Genomic DNA, 21462 nt, shown 5'->3' with positions numbered 1-21462 from the left:
ATGCTGTTTTTAAGATTATGAGGAACATAAATATTATAAAAATGCTTATTTGGAGGGAAAGCCCTTTTGATGGTCTTATTGAGAGTTTCCTATAAATGTATTTAGGCTCAAATAAGGTTCTTAAGGCTTTTACAGTTCAAGTAAAAGATGAACTACTTTCATTAAAGCTAAATGTAAAACCACAGATTTGTAACTTGCTACACAATATTACTAAATATATACCGAGTGCTTCCTTGTTGCGTTTGTATCAGTCGTACGGTCTCATGTTTATCTTTAGCAATTAGTCATTTTTTGGCTTTCCATTGTGGAACTCCATTATGTCTGTGTTTCTCTGAAACATGATTCCATGCTCAGGCCTTTTCTGCAGTAAAGCTGCTTTCAGCTCAGTTTACAAAAGCCTCAGCAAGTATTGTGAAGCTCTGAAATACCTAGTTAGACGTAATAGTTCTATAGAAAGAGAAGCTAAAAGTTTCAATTTGATTACTGGCTTATCCGATCATAATTTAACCATGACTGCAAGAAATGCTGCAGTTACTCATACAAATGTTTTTACAAATGCATCACCATATATCTTAAGGCAAACTGAATGAACTGAAGGAATGGCAGAACAATATATACACTAATGCACACACCGAGGGCTAATCAGGGGAATCAGACACAGCTGGGGAAACAAGGCACAGAACAAATAAAAACCAAAAACTGGAACAAGGAGACACGGAGACAAGAACTTTAGTGAATGGATAAAAGTGAAGAACCGTGAAAGGGAACAGTGAGAAAACAAACTGTGCTAACAGAGGATATACCCGGAACATAAGAGCAACCGAACACTAATGAAAAAGTGTGAAACCAGAATGGCCCGAAAACAACATGAAGAACCAGAAGCTCTGAAGAAAGAATGGAAATCAAAACCAAGACAATAACTCCCAACTCCTAAATTTCAAATACTAGTAAAACCCCAGGGAGAAAGCCCTGGTTCATGGCATCTTTGAACAACTTAATATCAGCATTTCGGGTTTGCATCACGTATGCTTTGGCTCTGTAACAGGGAAATTCAATTAAAATTGTCTTCAAATGAAGTGCTTACTTTAAAAACAAACTATGGAAAGGTGTAGTTTGAGTTTCCCAGTATTTTAATTTTCTTTAACGACATTTTACATGTAAACCATCTCAGCTTCAAACCGTCTTTTCACACTGTCTATTTCGCTGACTTACTTCTTTAGACTTATGCATCTTGAGCATAGTAGGTGTTCCTCAATGATCAGTGCTAGGCCCCCTTACTAATATGTCTGTATATGTATAATCTTTAGGGTTTAGTTGAGAAACGTTTTGGCCGTCGAAGCCTAAATTTGCGTACTGACATTCTAAAAAAGTGCAGAGAGGCAGGGTAGATATTGAAAGATCAAAAATTGTAGTTGTCACAATCTGCTGAGTGGCAGGCAGGATGTGGACCCAAATGCAGGACTCATCACACACTCAAAGAGGCAGCTTTAATTGTGCTGTAGCAAAAAATACACTAGAAACAAAAATCAAAAACCAGAGAACTAAAAACTAAGGACAAGGAACTAAGGCAAGGCAAGGCAAGGCAAGGCAAGGCAAATTTATTTGTATAGCACAATTCAACAACAAGGTGATTCAAAGTGCTTTACAGAGACATTAGAAACAAAAACAAATAAAAAGCATGATTTAAAATTAATTAAAACAAGCAAACAAACAAACTAACTAAACACACACATTTCACACCTGTTCGCGCGATCTGAACCCTTATCGTAAGGGGAGCTACCAGTCCTTCTGTGGACGAGCTACTTTCTATTTTAAATTCCCTGAATTTAAAATACTCTCTAGACCCAGTCTAGACCCAGCTGGGGAGCTACCCAGAGCTCTAAACCCACTTAAACAAACAAACAAACAAAACAGTATATAAAATCAAAACAGATAAAATCAGAACAGTAGATAAAATCAGTAGTTAATGTAAGTTTTGAAATTTAAGCTTAACAAACAAACAAAACAGTATATAAAACCAAAACAGATAAAATCAGAAATAGATAAGATCAGTAGTTAGTGTAAGTTTTGAAATTTAAGCTTAAAAGTGTGGATTTGGTGCTTTATTCAAATGCAGCTGAGAACAGGTGAGTCTTCAACCTGGATTTAAATAAACTGAGTGTTTCAGCTGATCTGAGGCTTTCTGGGAGTTTGTTCCAGATATAAGGAGCATAAAAGCTGAATGCAGCTTCTCCGTGTCTGGTTCTGACTCTGGGAACTGATAAAAGACCGGATCCAGATGACCTGAGGGATCTGGAAGGTTCATACTGGGTCAGGAGGTCACTGATGTATTTTGGTCCTAAACCATTCAGAGCTTTATAGGCCAGCATCAGAACTTTAAAGTCTATCCTCTGACGGACAGGTAGCCAGTGTAAAGACCTCAGAGCTGGACTGATGTGGTCCACTTTTTTGGTCTTAGTGAGGACTCGAGCAGCAGAGTTCTGAATGAGCTGTAGTTGTCTGACTGATTTTTTAGGTAGACCTGTAAAGATGCTGTTACAGTAATCAAGCCTACTAAAGATGAATGCATGGACTAGTTTTTCCAGGTCCTGTTGAGACATCAGATCTTTTATCCTTGAAATATTCTTGAGGTGATAGTAAGCTGACTTTGTTATTGTCTTAATGTGTTTTTCTAAGTTTTGGTCTGCATCCATCACTACACCCAAATTTCTCGCCTGGTTTGTGGTTTTTAGATGTATAGATTGAAGTTCTCTGGTGACCTGTAATCAGTCTAAGACACTGGGAAACTAGAAACTTTAAACTAGAAGCGAGGATGACGAGGAACATGGAGGAAACACACACACACACACACACACACACACCACAGAGCACATGGGAGTGGTACGACGCAACAACGGACAGAGGGACAGGAATAGCAAGGGAACAAGACACGGGAGGAGAGAACAGCACAGGACAGGACTATCAAAATAAAACAGGAAGCATGAGACAGGCACGGAGACGTGGACTTGTCAAGGAGACACGACTGACTGGGGAGACACAGGAGATGAACAAACACAGAGATTAAACACAGGCTGGGATAAACACTAAGAGAGGAAGAACTAAGATAACTGAGAACTAAAGAAAACCAACAACAATAATCAAAGATTATAATAACAGAACAGAAACACAAATCCTGGATCGCAGACCTAGTACCGTGACAGTAATAAGCACAGAGCTAATCTGCGCTTGTAAATCAAAACTCAACATTTTTTGTAATAAAATAGTCTGCTGGACAAGTAGTCAGCCAACTGGCCTCCTTATGAAAACTCTGCCTTCCGTTATAGTGTCATGGAGTAGATTTAATAATGTGTGCTGAGCTAAAGAAGTTAACTAATGCTATCAAAAGGACAGTAAAGTTGCTTTTAATTAAGGGTGAGAAGATTGATGTGGTTTCTAAATTGACATATCTCTGGCTCAAATGCAAATTTTAAGAAACATGTCAAATTAAAATAGCCACTAAATGTAACTTGGCTCTTTCTCAACAAAATAAAAGCCAAAGCAAACCACTAGAATCTTTGCTCAAAAAAAATGGAAAGAAGCCAATTTAACATCATCACTATAAAATCTGCCCACTCTTGGCTCTTTATTGACCTGTGTTATATTTGTTTGGACTGGTATTCAAATATTCTTGCTTATAATTTGTCTGATACATTTAAGATGCCGACAAAGTGCGTATGTGTGAGTGTGTTTTGTCTGGTTAGTTTCGTCTCACTTGCTGTTGTTGTATCGCTCTGTGGACATTTTAATTGTTGGCCTGCCTGGTCACAGTGGAAGAAAACAAGCCTTAGGCTAACTATTCTGCAATGAATCAGATAGTAACATTGGTAAATAATGTTGTAACAAATAAAATGAAGAAAAAGAAACCGACTAGACAGGATTGCATTTTTTCTGTATGTGTTAAAGGAAAGACAGGCAACTCTGGACTAGTATCATTAAGGTTACAAATGAGGCAGTCCAAAGCAAAACACCCCTTTAATGCTTCTTCTGTAACCCTGACACAACCCGATACTTTATTTGCTCAAAGAGAACATATTCTGTTAATACGTAAATGTCCAGGCCCCAGTGAAACAGGCTATTACCCTGTAAGATTTATTTATGGGATCTTAATGATAACACAAAACGCACACATATTACCCACCAGAATCCAAAGTATATCCAATTATCTCAAAATAAAACTATATTCATGAAACCTCCCAGGCTTTGTATAATACAGTAATGTATGTGCATGTAAAAAACCTTTTCCTGTACTCAAAATGTGTCATAATGCATTCATTATTCAGGCATGAATATAAATCCATGCAAAACGAAGAAATCCCTGCGATGGATGCTTTTGCAGTGAAAGCAAAGCTGCAAGATTGATTGAAACGGAATGTCATTATATGGCTGTGCTGCTGCACGATCCGTGGCCTGTATTTGAACTGTAGCGCTTTCCAGATGGTCACCGGTTCACCATATTAGACAGTGTTGCCTGTGTTTTTGTGGTTTTATTTTTATTCCGGGGTCAGACATGCACTGTCCACAGCTGTATTGATTCCTTGGCGAAGATGCTGAAAGATGTTTGCACTCCGCTTGAGCGGATCTGATGTGACTCCCACAGGAAATGCTAAACATTGGCTCGACTTCCACCCATCATCACTTCGCTCTGCTTCCTCGTTTTTCCTCCATTTACACTCCAGCAGGAGCCGCGAGTGGAGGCAGAACAATTGAGGTCTCCTCCTTAACTCCTGCTGCAACTCCAGCCTTAATTGAGCCGGTGCCAGATGAAGTCATGACATGGAGTTTTGTCCTTAACCACTGTCACTAGATTTGTAGCCTAAATGAAGTCAGCTGAATAGCTGAGTCCATTAGCGGAATTTCCAAGGACTTAATGAAGGACTAATTATTGTTCCCAATGGCTGAGAGGTATAAAAGCATGAGAAGACAGTGAGGCAGAGGTGTGAAGCTAATATGCCTTGATTTAGTGTAAAATGACTGACATCAGCTTTATTCCTGCCAGCTCTAAGGCACTCTGATGATCAGGAAATTGTGGACTGTGGGTGAAGGCAAGTTGGTGTATGAGAGTGTGATAGGATGCTAATAGAAATATCTTATACCCTGTTCATCTGTAAAAAGGAAATATTTTATTCAGAAGGAAGAATGCAAGGACGAGAACATTTACTGAAAATGCACAAAACATTACACACTCACTTTGTTAGTTACAACTTGCACATACTAGGTTGGGACCCCCCCCTTTGTCTTTAGAACTGTCTTAATGCTTTATGGCATCGATTCAACAAGGTGCTGGAACCATTCCCAGGTTATTGTTCCCCATTGACATGACAGTCTCACACACTTGCTGCAGATTTGTTGGTTGCACATTCGTGATGTGAAAGTGCTCTGTTGGAATAAGACAGGGGTGTCCAACTCCAGTCCTCGAGAGCTACCGTCCTGCAGCTTTTAGATGCATCCCTACTCCAACAGAGTAGCTTCAGAGTAACTTCAACATGTTGTGTGTTCAGAGATGGTCTTCTGCATATCTTAATGCAGTGGTTGCCAAAAATTATACAACTGTGAGATACTGTTTGTCCGTGATTTGAACCGGGGGAACAAATTGTGGCAGGATCAGCCTGATATTATTTGTATCCCACTGTAACTTTACTGTATAAAGAGCTAACATTGCCAACATTTCAGTATAAGAAGTGTTTGTGAACTAAAAATCAAGAATTGTGGGATACTGTTTGTCCATTACTTGGACAGCCCAGAGCATGCTCCCGACGCAGGGGAAACAAATACTTTCGGGGATCCCGACCTGGTACCGCTGTTGTTCAGTTGAAGCCAAAGGCAAGATATGCTTCATCATATTTTATAGTCTTTGGTTTGGAAGAAAGGTGGTTTGGAAGCATATGATCCTTGATCCTGTGCTTTGCGTTTGTGTGGGAGCCCCATCAGAAACCTGCCCATTATGCTAGCAGTGTCCAAGAATTCTGTTTTTTTTTAATCCCCCCCCACACACACACACACACACACACACACACACAATGGCTCTCCCCCACTTCGGGAACCACTGCCTTAATGTAGCAAGTGGTTATTCAGCAGTCTGTACTCAGACCAGCCCTTATGGCACCAACAACCATGGCACGTTCAAAGTCGTCAAAATCATCTTTTTTATTCCCATTCTTATGCTTGGTTTGAACTTCAGTGAGCTGGCTTTACCATGTCTCCATGCCTAAATGAATTCAGTTACTGCCATGTGATTGGTTGATTAGAGCAGTTGAGTAGGAATGCCAATCACAGTGGCTGATGAGTGTACATCCAAACTCTAAGGCAGACCTTCCCAAAGTGTGGGGCCTGCCCACTAGGGGGGGCGCAGAGCCATTGCAGGGGGGGGGGATGAAAAGGGGGGAAGAAAAACAAAACGCTTGGACACTGCTAGCACGGGGCGCCCACAGAAACGCAAAGCAGGAGATGAAGCATTACAGCGAAGAAAAACCCTAAACAAGTACCGAGTGCGCAACAACGTAATGTGAAATTCACAGAGAAACTCGCGGATTCTTCCACTGACCGCTGCGGCACACCTGCACCAGGGCACACCTCCGCCTACCCCACTCCTGCTTTACAGGTGAAAATAGAGCAACAGGACCGCTAGTCTTTGATATTATTTATTTTCTGCTGTGTTTTACTTGCATCTGTTTGAAAGACTGAGTGTAAACAAAAAAATATTAAATATGTTTCCAAACCAACTTCTTTCTAAGCCAAAGACTAGAAAATTTGGAACCACCAGTTCTTCAGTCACTACCTTGCACGACAAGCAAAGATTTCCAGTAGTACACAAGTGTCTACATAAAGCCACGGTAACAGTTGGGTTTTAATTCTCATTTAACTTGTTGCCATGGCAAACATAAAAAAATGAAATGTCATCTTTGAACTTAATCCTGAGTTTTTGAGGCTCTCGTCTTACCTATTTTGCAGTCAAACATACCAGCATACTGTGGATCAACTTCACAAGTGGCATTTGCGTCTTCAGCTTTTATGAAACTTTAAAATGCTTGCCTTAGGTTGTCAGATGAGTAGTATTCCACATCTTTCATTTCACACAGCATAAAACCCTTCATCTATTTCCCTTTCTCTCATTCTGACGCAAGTGTGTTATCTCCCTCCATTGATCTGCCTTCCTTTATGACTGGCCTAATGAAGCAAAAGAGTGAAAAGAGGAGATTTGTCCCTCTGAGACATCACTAAATCAGTGTGATGTCTTTACTCCGAAGCTCTGAGCCTACAGGCCTCATTTCTCAGCCGGGCTGCCCAGACTGCTACACTGCTTTGCAGAGGAAGACAGAGCTTTAGAAATGTCAACAGACAAGAGAGCCAAAGCCGTCAGACTGAGGTGGAAATTTGCATTCAGGAATCGTAGTAGCTGACTCCACTTTAGTCGATGCTGTCCCGAATGAGGGTGGCCAAGAGAGCTCACCGCAGCTTATTAAAGGACAGATAGATAAGACACAAGCCAATTAAGGAATTGTCTTCATTTATTTGACATTACATGCAAAGCACAACTAAGTACGCTGTGAATATCTCTGATGGGAAAGTTTTCATTTGCATTGTCTTTGTTTGACTTGCGGTGTGTTTTTTTGTCCTGGTACTTTAGGAGATAATTGTGTGAAATTTAGTGATGGAAAAGGACCCCAAATTCAGACTCATGAGCAGGTGTCAAGTGAAAAGAACATTTTATTTAAGGCAAACCAAAATCCATCAGTAAACACAGGAACATGGGGACACTCTACAGGAACACTACAGACTGGGATGAATAGTAGCATGAACATGAAACAGGGTGAGACAACAAAGATCTATGGGGAGATAAGGGCTATATAAACACACAAGATAATTAATGAGATGTGGAATAGCAGGGAACACAATAGAAATTTATCTGAGAAACAAGAGAAAGTACTACAAAATGCAGCGTACACAAGGCAGGAGATCCCATAAATTCTGTTCCTCTGGACGTAGCATTTTCAGTTTTCCATCAGTGAAGGATTGGTAGGAGACTTCCAAAATACAATAGGAAGAACTGATGGAGACTATACATGGGGAACACAAGAGAGGCAGGGAAAACTGGAAGAACTCAACAGTAAGTGGAACAAAAACACAAAGCTAAAAGCACAATAACAAACTAAGAAACAAGCTGACTATAACCAGGAATCAACAGAACTCTGAAGTCCAAAACACAAAAGGCTGGGTGAAAGACTCAGAACCGAAACAAATAGTTAATCCCAATCTTAATATCATCAGATGGCTCAGTTGATACATTTTCTCCACTTTGCTGTTGGCCCTACAAGCCACTTTGCAACCTGACGCAACCGCTGCATCTGCTCTGCCCGCTCTGTCATGTGCTGTGGGTCTTGCAGCTGCTCTAGCAAAACTAATCTATACATTTGTTTGACTAATGTTGGCCTCAGTGAAGTGTATATATTTGTGAGTAGGATCTGCAGTACATGTGTTGCAAAATGAATGAGTATTTGTCATTAATTTCCTTATGTTTTGCTGTTTCCATTGTCTAAAGCTGCACTGCAGTGATCTCTCTTTGTTGCTGTAAAAACAGGTCCAGGAAATCTACAGTTGATTTGTGCAACCCCACAAATGACTAAATTGGCATACTTAAAGACATTAAATTGTGGTAGGCAAACTGTTGTAATGTAAGGTTGCAAGAGTAATCAAGCACACACACCCTAACAATTAAGTGCATGTGTATAGCACTGATGTTTTTATGTATACCTTTAAGTGTACACTGGATTTACATATGCTGATCTAAGATAGAGAGGCCAATAAATGGTAAATGGACATTTTCTGGATATATTAAAGGCAAAGAGCATGGTGAATTTTGCTGAACCCACACTTTACAAGGACTGTTCCTCTAGAGCAGGGATTCAAATATAAGGCACGGGGGCTTAAATCGGCCCAGCAAAGTCTCCACTGGATGGCTTTGAAAAATAAAGGCCGAGATATACCCGCTATAATGGCCGATTAGGAAGCCAATGCAGTATTGTCCTGAAGGATCGGTGCCGCCATTCAGATAACATCGCTGCTAAAGTACGGCTATAGGAGGAGAAGAAGTCACAACTTGTCACGGCGAGTGAGGTGAGTGAGTCGTGTGGAGATGATCAGAGATGGGCAGTAACGCGTTACTTGATTACTTTTTTCAAGTAACGAGTAAAGTAAGGGATTACTATTGCAAAAACGGTAATTAGATTACTGTTACTTTCCCGTAGGAACGCTGCGTTACTAAAACCGTGATTTTTTTTTTTTGCATGAACGTCTCATGACAGTGACGTAAGCGAGTGCGACGTTCGTGACAACAGCTGTGTGCAGATCAACAATGGATAATATATCAGTGCGGGAGAGAGTATGAGCGTGCAGCGTTTAAAGCGTGGAAGTACTGACCTTACTTTGAGTTTGATTCCATAAAAAGTGACAAAAACATTAGTGTCTGTTGTGCGTGGGAAGAAAACTTCTTTTTATAGCGAAAAAAAGACCCTAAACAAGCACCGAGTGCGCTACCACGTAATGGGAAATTCACAGAGAAACTCGCGGATTCTTCCACTGACCGCTGCGGCACACCTGCACCAGGGCAAACCTCCGCCTACTGCACTCCTGCTTTACAGGTGAAAATAGAGCAACAGGACCACTAGTCTTTGATTTTATTTATTTTCTGCTGTGTTTTACTTGCATCTATTTGAAAGACTGAGTGTAAACACAAAAAATATTTTATTTAATATGCTGGAATGTGCAGAAAATAGGTTTAACTAATGTTTAACTAATTTCTTCAAGTCAGAGAATGGTGCATATAATTAAATTTTTGCTTGATGCATAAAGTTAAAAGATTAAAACTGAAAAAACAAGTTTAAAAAAAAGAGACTTTTCCATTTGATTACATTTTGTATGATGGATTATGCAGAAAAAGTAGAATTGGGCTGAAAGATCTATCGCTTTATCACCTAATTACAGTAATTAGTTACTGATTACTTTTTTCAAGTAACTTGAACAACACTGGAGATGATAAAGGAGGATCCTATCGCAGGCAGTCGTGAAGGTGAGAAGGTGGTTTATTGAACACAGAGCAAATAGCCTTCTGTCCCGTTTCTCTATCTAAACTGGGAACAACTAAACTACTGAACACAAACCAGGACCTGAACATGAGGGAGGATGGACAGAGGTAAATGACGGTGAAAGCAGGAAGAACACACAGATGAAGCACGGTGAATACACAGATGGACCAGCGACTACAATGGCTGTATCCCAATTCAGGGTCTGCAGCCTTAAAGTACGCAGCCTCAACGATCCTCAAGGGCCGCGTACTTAAAGACCGCTAAGGCCAGAAGTGCGAGGCTTGTGAAATGGGACGGTCTAGCCTCCATTGCGCTGCCCAGGTTGCCTAGCAACCATGATTCTAACAGCTGGAAACGTGTCATACAGCTTTGTTTGACAGAAATGTAGGAGAAAATCTTTTGTTCATTTGTTTGTTTCTACATGAGCTTTGATCATTCTCTGTAAGATTAAGCTCAGCTATTGAACGGCGTATATTTTAAAGTAAAGGCTGTAAAACCAAGTTAGTACAAACGTCACTAATGTCACATAACGTTGCCGACATGTGGCCAACAGTAATGTTTTAATGTTCTTCGTTATTAAACATTTGCACATAAATAAGTGACATAATATTCAGTACTTACTTAAAGTTTACTCTTCGGGCACCCCTCATCTGCCGTTTTTTTCGGCAAAATTATCCACACCCACCGCCAAATTCAGGGAAATTAAGGACGCATTTGAGGCCGCATTTCGAGCAGCCTTCGAATTGGGACAGCCTTTGTCGCGTCGCGGTGACGTAATCGGCCTTGAAAGGCGGCCTTTAAGGCTGCAGACCCTGAATTGGGATACAGCCAATGACAGGAGACACGACTGAAATACACTCAGAGAAACACAGGGAGATTACACACAGGTGGGGGACACAGCTGGAAGTAATTAACGAGACGAGGAAGGTAAAGGTAAAACTTCCTTGTCTCGTCTCGTTTGTCAAAATCGGCGCACGACACAAGCAATGCATCAAGCATCAAAAAAGCATAAGAAGGGCACATATTTAGGGTTTTTCAATTATAATACGTTTTGTAGCTTTTCCTGCTAATAAAACCTCATCCATGGCCGTTCATGCAGCACCAAAGTAAACAAGTCTTTCCGGCCCACTTATGATCAAAGTGAGCTGTATGTGGCCCACCATATATATGACATCGCTGCTCTAGAAGGTATTAATAAATGTAAGGGATAATGTGTTTAAAACAAGATAAAGACAATGGATAGACCGTTTTGTTTTTGTTGGGAAAATCTTGCCCTTTGCAAAATATCTCCACTGCTATTACCTTGTTTTTACTTTACAACAACCAGCGCTTCTGGCGCTCCCCCTACCAGGGACTCTGCCCAGCTCTTTGCACACAGTGCACACATCATGTACTGTATGCACACTACTCCAACTCTAAACCTCAGAAAACAGAAAAACACCCAATTAAGTTCCCTGGGGAATTTCCCTTTGTCCTTCTCACCATCACCTCTTCCTGAGCATCCTTTTTAGGCCCGCCTGGGGTTCCTTCTATCCAGTAATTTCAAACTATATAAGGCTGCAAAGGAAACAGCCTGTTATTCCAACTCTGGAGGGGGGTCAACCTTGTCTCGTACTTGTAACAAATTATGTTTTTGCTCCTGAGTCTCTTCTGTTTAACATTTTCTAAGGACATTCAGTAAATCTCCACTGTAATCTGAATTGTAGTCCTTTCACTGCTCTTTCTTCCTTATACAGTTTGTGAGTATGTAATGGTTTTTACACATTACACCCTGGATTTGCATATATCATTCCCAGGTAGACAGGACAATAAATTGTAAATGGACACTTCCTGGTGTTATGTCAAAGGCAGACCGCATGAAAATGGGTGAATGTGCTGAGTCCACTCTCTATGAGGACTATTGATAGATGTTGTGAGATCCAACCTGTTTAAAACAAGGTAGAGGCAAAAGAGAGACCCTTTTGTCCTGTTTGCCTTGCACGTGAAACAAATTATGTTTTTGCTCCCGAGGCTCTTCTATTTAACATTTTCTGAGGAAATGTAATAATTTAATTTAATAAATTGTGTTAAATCTCTGTCATTTCACTGCTACTTCTTCCATATAGGTCTGGTGAATGTGTAAAGGGTTTTAGATGGTATAAAGCTGCCACTAATCAGCATTTTTAAATGGAACAGAAATATGATCATCTATTAAATGTATAATTAAAGCCAGTAGCTTATCTTAGCACAAAAGCTGGAATTAACACAGTAGATCTTAACTGTTTATTTTATAAAAAATAAAAATATATGTAATGTAATGTTGCCAAGTTGCCTGCAGTTATAGCATCATATTTAGCAGCAGTAATTTACTCATCTTGATCCAGGCAGGACTATTTTTGCACAAAGTGCAGGCACACCTGAGAACACTCCTACCTAGAAAACAACATAGCACCAATGACATTAGAGACTGGGTGTGTAAATACTAGATAAAAGAGCTGATGATGAGGATGTGGCCTGAGCACTGCTTCCGTTATCCCCAATCTGCAGGGATAAACCTCATGCAAATCTCGATTGGATTAGACTGAAGCACGGGGAGCCTAATTAGGAGAGGTTTACTGCTACAGGCATTAGTTTAAAACCATAGGAGAGGCTTTTTAAAAGTAAAAAGAATTAAAGTAGGTGCACTGGGGAATAGATGGAAAAATAGTGGAATGCGAGGTGGAAAATAATAAGCAAAACAGGTAGGCCAAGAGTGAGGGCGCACAGCAAGGATGTCTGATGTGAGGAGAAGACAAAGGAATGTGAAAAGATGGAAGAAAGGTGGCTTGATAAACATGATTGCACAACAGGGGGTTTGAGACACGGAGAGGAAGAGAGTTCTTAGAAACACCAGATTGAGCTGCAAATCACAGTCAACCCAGAAATGATTCCCAGACCACGGAGAGCCTGTTGCTATGGAAACGTCATCATCGCAGGCACTGCTTTAATCCGTGGAAGCCTGTTAAGTTAACATGAGGCTCAGGCAGCCACCTTATGCTTCTGTACTCACAACACAACGCCGTGCCAGCATTGTAGCCACTCGCTACAGACGAGATTTATTTACAAATGTTTTTGCTATTAGAAAAATCAGGATCATCTTATTTGTATTTATGGTTTTCCTTCTCTCTTTCCTTTGCTTTCTTTGGTTCAATGGATTGCAAAACATATAGCCTTTTGCGTGCGTGGCCCTTTACCTACTACACTTAATCGCCTTCTCCTTCATGTCAGAGAGAGGGTCCCCAAAGGGTGGAATTGGCTGATGCACCGTGATTCTGCTGATGCGCTGGTGTGAATTGGACAGGGCGGGTGGTGAAACATCAAACCTGCGAGGAAAAGAAAGGCGGGTGGCAGCAAAAGAGGACAGAGTCGAGTAAGAAAAGCTGGGAGACGTCTGTGATATTGTGTACTGAGATAGTGTACACAATCAATGCCAACTGGGATAAGGAGCAACCAGAGAATAAGGCTGCACTGCTGACAGTTTAAATGGATGAGGAGTCTGCATCTGGGCATTAATGCCTCCAAGCCTTCTCCCCAGCAGCAGAGCAGTCAGTCAATCAGTTATACAACCAGCTCAGCCGTAGCAGGATTGGGGGGGGGGGGGTTGTATTGTTTTGGATTTGCTACTCAAATCAGATCTCTGTCAGTTCGCTTCAATAATCCTGTGATGTAGGCAGAATTAATGTATTCTGCAACCAGAAAGGACAAGAGAGGAGATCCTAAGCCTGCCTGCTAACTGCCATAAAACAGGATACAGTAAGGATTCAAGGCGAACCTCAGTCCTACATATGAAGTCTGTGATAGCAGTGTGAAAATAAACTCTATTCCTGTGTAGCTGTGCTCATGGATAGTGCAGGTGAATATAGGCTGAAGTAGTTAAAGAGAATAGAGGGTGACATCCAGGTCAGGCTCCAGGAGGCCTGCTAGGAAGAGACAGATATGACATATGAGCATGTGTGAGGTGCTGCTAGCAGAGAGTTTGATGGATGTGGCAACCTGAGTTAGACATCCTGGCTTTAGCCCAGATTGCAGGAATTATTTAAGTGTAGTAGAGAATGTAAATATGTAAGTAGATGAAGTCTGCAAGTTATTCAACGCTTTTTTAAAAAATATATATATATATATATATCAGCTGAGGAGCTAAATTGGATCAAAAGCCAACTAAAGAAGCTCTTGTAATTTTATGTTCAAGAATAAGATTTTTCCTCCCAATAAATAAAAGTGCCTCAGAGTGCATATTTAAAATAGTGCAACACCAGCACAGCTCGAGTCATTTAGACTGACTCTTGGGTTATGCTGAGCAAGTAGGGAGCAGAAAAAAGACAGAAAAGGGCGAACGGAGGGAGGAAAAGTGAAGCAGTGTGAAAGCTAAAGTACATGTCTCATTTTCTTTTTTCTCCCCAGATGTAGACACCACCAAGGACCCTTGTCAAAAGGTTAAGTGCAGCCGACACAAGGTGTGTATCGCCCAGGGCTACCAGAGAGCTGTGTGCGTCAACCGCAAGAAACTTGAACACAGGTGAGTGTGTGTAGCCCATGGGCAAGAATTGACTAATTCCCAAAACAGAAAAATAGTCAAAAAAAAATCTTCTTTACGCACACTAACATGAGTTCAACTCAACCAAGCACGCACTCCATAGTCTGCTGCAAACTGGAGTGTTTATCCCTGTCGGCCACACTCGTAGTATTAAAGCTTGTTTGTGCACCAGTGTAAGTACGACTGCCTGCTGTTTAATGATAAGCTAATGCATTTGGACAACACAGAGGAGGCCTGTTAGCTTCGCGCTTGTGTTTTGGTGCTGCTGTGTGTGTACTCTGAATTAACGCAGCAGTTGCTGTCTAAGCTGGACTTATCCAGGCTGACATGGTTGTGTTGTCCCCTTGTCCTGCAGGCTGAAGCAGCCCGCTCTCAGGTCTCCTGATGGAAACTGTCACCCCTGTCCCATCTCCTCCACTGGGCCTGTGTGTGGATCTGATGGACACAACTATGCCTCAAAGGTACACCTCCACCCCCCACTTTAATTAACCTGTTAATGTCTAAACAATTAAATAATTGCCAGAAATTTAACATTTTTTGAAAATGGACTGTTTACTAAACTGCCTGACAAATTAAAAACATTAAATAATAATTAAAAATAGTTTTCATTTGCATCATATTTGCTGTGTCTGGCTTTTATTCGGTTTTTTTGGGAGGGGAAAAAATCACACCGATGATGTGGAATACTCCAAAACTGACAAAACCTAACCATATTGTACATATCGAATATGATTAATGAGTGGTTAAATGGTTACAAAGTGAGATTTATGGTTGAATTTTATACATATAGCAAAGCAACAGTACAAAGTTGACTGCACTGAGCACCACTTTAATTTTTCCATGTGGTTTTACGTATATTAGTAGTGCTGTGACTGTGATGTGCACTTGAGCTCCCCTAATGTGGCTCGTTCCCCTCGGTGAACATTATTACATGCTGATTCAACACATAAATGCTGCTACTATATGCTACGTTGCTAAATAGCCTTGACAACTCTTGCAAATTTAGGTCATACGGATGTACACATACTTTTACACACATCTTGAAATCCGTGGTACATGCTGTACGTGCTCTGCGTCGTTTGGTAAGAACCGACACACACCTTTGCTGTCATGCGGCGGCTGTGTGAAGGCAAGAGAGGACCCAAATGCACGGCTCTAGACACACGGGGATGAACTCAAAGGCCGGTCTTTATTAACAGGAACATAAGAAGTCATATAAAACTATACTGGGAGCAACTAAAAGCTGAGGCGCTGGGAAGACACGGAAAATGCACACAACCTAGAGGGACGACGCAGCACAGAACAAAGGGACACTCTGACATAAATACACAGAAGGTAACGAGGGAAGTGGGAACACACGGGGAACACAGCTGAAGACAATTACTCATGGCCGAGCAGGGAGGACACGAAACTGACGATACTGACACCAAGATGTGGACCTTAAACACAACACAGTACACAGAGATGAGCACGGAGAGAGAGAGGCAGAGAAGAAGGATGAATACGAGGGGATGAGGAGAACACAGAACACATAGGATGGGAACACGGTACCAGAGCAAACACCACAATAAAAACACGGACACAGGGGGAATCCAAATACCAAACCAAACAATCCAATGGACATAAGAAACAAAATACAAAACCACAGAAAAACCAAGAACACTGGGTCAAAATGACCCAGGACCATGACATTTGCACATTCAGAGCTAAGCAGTGTGAGGAGAATCTCAAGGGACACAAAGCTGAGACAAAGAGCCGTGATGTATGGCCTCAGAGGAACCAATTGGTGGCTTGCGGTGACAGAATCCCATGTGTTTATTGATTAATGCTTTGTCTTTTGAATCACTATTTCTGACCTTGTGTGCAAGTAAAGGTTGGGAAGCGCATTCAAGAGCAGGACTCTGATTTTGAATTAAGGCTTACAGTCGGTCACCTCATGAATATTTGATCTGCGTTGCGGCAATAACTCATTTCACTTCACCTTTGTGTCCCCTTGTCGATGTCATCGGTGTGTGTGCGTGTGTGTTTAATGACTGTATGTGTGTTGCAGTGCAAGCTGGAGCAGCAGGCGTGTCTTACGGGGAAGGATCTTACCCTGAAGTGTTCTGGTCTGTGTCCTTGTCCAACTACTGCTCCTACAACCAAGGAGAGTAAACATGGTGAGAGCAACATACATGACATACAACTCGTGTTTTGTTTTGTTTTATTCTCACACATCTACTCAAGCATAACAGCCATCATAACTGCATAAATAGGTGCAACAAATATTTTTCTCTCCTGTACTTACACAGAGGGCTGCACCGGGCAGGATCTGGCTGATCTCGGGGAGCGTCTGAGGGACTGGTTCCAGCTACTGCAGAGTAATGCCAACCAGAACAACAACAGCAAGCCTGGGGCCAAAGCCACTGCAGTCAGCACCACATCAGGTTAGCGCTACTACTTAATAAACTCATTGCATGAAGAGGGCATTTCAATGCTTTAGATGCAGGGTAGCGTACTATAAAATATCTAAGAAAGCCATTAAATCTATTTTTCATGTCTCATTTAAGACAAAGTTTGTTTCTGCTGCTGACAGTCGACACTGTAGCTCTTGGCTGTTTAACACTGTACATCTCTGGATCTCTAGATTCACAAAAAATAATTGATGCCTCATAAAGAAATAAACTGGATGCCTTCCACGAGCTATTTTCTGGTTCAAGGATTTGTAATCAGTAATCGTATCAGCCAATCACTATAATTAAAATAGTAAAAAGAAGTACAGCAGGAAAATCAAATTGTCCTGTTGGTGCCACTTGCAACCATTTGCCTGAAACTATCTTGGATGGATAGTGTAACATAACGCTGCATCACATACGGGAGGATGTTTATGCCTCAGGGTACAGTCAGGAAGTTCCAAGCATCAACCGGCGTTGTAAAGCCGGGAGAACAATACGTTATAATGCCATTTTCATATGCAAAACTTTTTCTTTTTTTTAACGTTGAAACTGGCAGCACTGGAAGGCATTAGGAGGATGATAAATGCAGTTTTTTTTTCCATTGGAAACAGGAGATGTTTCTGAGCATGCTGGCGTGATTTTTTCCGTTTGTGCAGCTGTCCCCCTGAAAAAAGTCTATGTTTGTTTGTCTGCCTCTGTGTGTTGGCAGTGCTGGACAGGAGCCTGGTGGCCAGCTGTAAGGACTCCATAGGCTGGATGTTCTCCAAGCTGGACACCAATAGCGACCTGTACCTGGATCAGGCCGAGCTGGCTGCCATCAACCTAGACAAGTATGAGGTCTGCATTCGGCCCTTCTTCAACTCCTGCGATTCCTACAGGGACGGCAAGGTCTCCACTGCTGAATGGTGCCTCTGCTTCTGGAGAGAGAGTGAGTGTTCGGGGGATTATGTGAGGTTTGCAGGCTTGTGGGTTCGCACTCACTTGTCTGTATGCTGACATTTTCCCTTCTGGCACATGCAATCAAACTTCAAGGCGCTCGGCTGCCCTCGAGGTGTGGCTGCGTCTGTGTTGTGCGCTGGCCCATCAGTGTTTGTCTTCCTCCTCATCCTTCAGTCCCCCTATGGGCCGAAACGGTCACCGCAAGGCACTAAAAACATTTCTGCTGCTTGTTGACAGCCTGATTCTCCCACCGCTCTCGGAGATTGAGCGTGTCAGCCAAGCAGCTGAGCAGAAACTAGGTCCCAGGATTGTGCAGTTATTTATTTGGGAAGAAAGGGTCCTAAAATACATGGATTATAGTTGCAGCTCTCTAAGATTTTTGTTATTTTCTCTCTTCTGTGACTAATTGTGCCTTTATTTCCACTTCTTTTAAGAACCCCCCTGCCTTGCTGAACTCGAGAGGATCCAAGTATTAGACGGCGGGAAGAGGAAGTTTGGTAGGTGCAGGGGGTTAGTCCCTGATCCCTTCTGTGGATTATAACATGATACGGGCATCTTTGTGTTTGTCTTACGCGTGCATGTTAAGAAGTAAAGAGGAGCAGTGTGGGATTATGTGTGAGTGTGCATGTGTGCACTGCAGATTTTGATTTTGTCTTGCTGACTGGGCTCTGAGTCAAGACTCTCCAAGGACACAGAGCGGTGAGCAGGGGGCAGTCTGCCAGCCTGACGCGCTGATGTTCCCCCGAAAAACTGGATAGACAGTTCAGCCGTCCCTAATTATTATTTTTCATTACATTTACAAATGTATCAAAAAACAATTAAGCAACACAACAGATCCGCCCATCTCTGAAGTTTACAACCAGGCTAATTTTTGCCTCACTGACAAACACAGCTACACTTAGGTGTGATCACAGGCTGCTTTTTATACGTCCTCCCTTATAACATCATGATAGCCAGCCACCCCCACATCACCTCAGTAGGCTGCAGCATGCTGACTTCCTCTGGGTATTCCTCCATGAACATATTGTTTTCATGGAATATAGAATTAGCCTCCACATATGCTGCATGCATTATATTGTCACTTGGGCTCATGTGTGATGAGCCACACTGAGAAATTGTGCGAGATTGAAGGCGAGGCCTCTTTACCTTACTCTGCTCTTATTTATTTATGTGTGTGCGTGTAAATGGCAGGTCGATTCATTCCTAGCTGTGACGAAGACGGCTTCTACAGGAAGCAGCAGTGTGACAGGGGGGAGTGTTGGTGTGTCAACCAAAACGGAGGAGAAGTGGCCGGATCGAGGATTCGTGGCAAGCCAGATTGCGGTGAGTGTCGAAAGGTTTTGCATACCGATAAAAAACAGATTTTTTGAACTTGAAAGCTGAATGCAGTGAGAGTTCAGTGCAGATCGGCGCAATTCTGCACGTGTCCCCGCTGCATGCATTCTGCACAAGGCTTTCTTTATGTTAAAGGGCCGAGGCCCACTGCAGCATAACTCACAGTAGGGACCAAGTGCCACATTCATGTGTCCGGAGTCATTTGCATTCTAAAGCGCCGCTTGTCACTGTGAGAAAAGTCTTTCAAGATAAATGAGGACTGGTTGGACTGAACCTGTGCCTGATAAGAATAGGTCCCTTGGCAAGGTTTAGAAATAGCTATTAAAATCCAGACAAAGTCAAACACCCCCCCCCCCCCCCCCCCTATTTTTTTTTTGCCATTGCAGTCAGTGTTTTTAAATTGATTTTAGCATTTCTCACTGGCACAGAAAGGACTCCATCAAAACTGAGAGGAAGGCATGCTGAACAGAATATATTGCAATGTGCAAGATGGCCACAGCGGATAATTCGATTTCTCTGCATCCCCCCCCTCCCATGCCCGTGTGATTTCTCTCCGTCTTCCCGCAGATTACGAAATGGCATATTCAGGTGATTTTGGAAGTGGGGTTGGATGGGAAGACGAGGAGGAGAAAGAAGCCGAGGAGACTGCAGAGGAGGCTGAAGAAGAGGAGGTGGGAGAGGTGGATGACGGGGGATATATCTGGTAAACGGGCCAACCAATTTCTAAAGGAGCATCTCTGTGGTCCCAAACTTACACACACACACACTTATACACACAAATCCTGCAAAGAGATGGACGGGATCAAGCGCTCACACTCAGAACAACACTGGATTATAAAAAAAGCAAAGGGGGGGAAAGTGGCACAGGTTGGGAGGGTGAAGATACAGATGCTATGGAAGTAATTCTTGTTACAGGGTGATAAAGAGCAAGGGAGGGGTGGGGGGATCACAGTTAAGAAATTATGGGTCTGGTGTCATGAATTTTGTCCTTCATACTTGTGAATCTTTGTTCTCTTCTGTTGTCTGTCCTTTAAACTATCTTTGAGCAGTTTTTAGCTGATGCATAATGGAGACTTTAAGAAGCTGCAGGTGCTTTGCATTAAAAAGAATAAAATAAACAAAGCGAGATCGGGTGCACTTCAGTCGTCCAAATTGGCATCTTTCATCGATTATGTTTGCTGATTAACAACATTTAGATAATCAGATTTGCTTTAAGGCAGAAATCTGGCAAAAAGAAAAAGAAAAGAAAAGAGAGAAAGCCACATTAGAATATTGAAAAGCACCTTTTGACTTTGCCATTTTCATCTCTTATGCTTCAGCTCTTATGTGACAGTAGTGCTCTGTCTCATTCATGACTTAAGAAAAGGTTTCTCATGCGTCACTCTTTAGCTTGTATATATTGTGTGTATCAGAAGGCAGAATGTCACCTATTAGTCCCGTAATCAATGCCTTGAAAGACTAGCAGAACATGCTGCTTAGTTGACAAGTGTACATCGTATCATAGTGTGGATTGGTTATTGTGTTTAATAAAAAAATGGAATAAAATAAACGTATCTATGTGGCTCCAGTGGCCACCGTGCAACTGAGTGTGTTCTCTTTTCTTTTCATGTCTAAACTGGAGCCAAAGCATCTTGTTCCCCGGCTGCACAAGGGGAGCCTAGCTCTCTATTTGCTGAAAATAGAATAGAATAGAATACAATTCAACTTTATTGTCATTGCACATGCACAGGTACAGGGCAACGAAATGCAGTTTGCATCCATCCAGAAGTGCAAAATGACATAACATGCATTAGGATTGACCTGAACTCAATAGGAGTGTTAATGTGGGTTACCAGGAGATTGAACTTTGGAGCTTAGCACCACTGGAACCCTTGAAACCAGCCGCATAGCTTGTTTTATTTAGCGTTTTAATATCAACTCATTAACAGAGAATGGAGGGACTTTAAATTCACCGGTAAGAAAATATTGGGCTATCCTATAGACATACATATATACAAAATATCTATAGCACTGTGCAAAAGTCTTGAACCGCTCTTCATTCCTTTAATTTCCAAGGAAGCTGGGAACAGGGAAATAGAGTGTA

The 21462-nt window shown here is 41.9% G+C and overlaps 1 protein-coding gene across 1 annotated transcript in view; it reads left to right on the top strand.

Moving 5' to 3' along the window:
* Window positions 1–20953, top strand: part of spock2 (SPARC (osteonectin), cwcv and kazal like domains proteoglycan 2) — a 39494-nt gene extending 18541 nt beyond the window's left edge. Inside the window, exons 3-10 of the mRNA XM_085427486.1 lie at window positions 14538–14652; window positions 15026–15131; window positions 16721–16829; window positions 16962–17096; window positions 17815–18033; window positions 18479–18541; window positions 19236–19367; window positions 19947–20953. Coding sequence (XP_085283612.1) covers window positions 14538–14652; window positions 15026–15131; window positions 16721–16829; window positions 16962–17096; window positions 17815–18033; window positions 18479–18541; window positions 19236–19367; window positions 19947–20086 — 1019 coding nt within the window. The 3' untranslated portion in view covers window positions 20087–20953. The remainder of the gene's footprint in view (window positions 1–14537; window positions 14653–15025; window positions 15132–16720; window positions 16830–16961; window positions 17097–17814; window positions 18034–18478; window positions 18542–19235; window positions 19368–19946) is intronic.
* The last annotated feature ends 509 nt before the right edge of the window (window positions 20954–21462 follow it).

Source organism: Rhamphochromis longiceps, linkage group LG13 (assembly GCF_057381845.1).
Source record: "Rhamphochromis longiceps isolate RC_006_pf linkage group LG13, R_longiceps_female_GT1.1, whole genome shotgun sequence".
Lineage (NCBI taxonomy): Eukaryota > Metazoa > Chordata > Actinopteri > Cichliformes > Cichlidae > Rhamphochromis > Rhamphochromis longiceps.
This window is presented reverse-complemented; position numbering and strand designations above follow the sequence as displayed.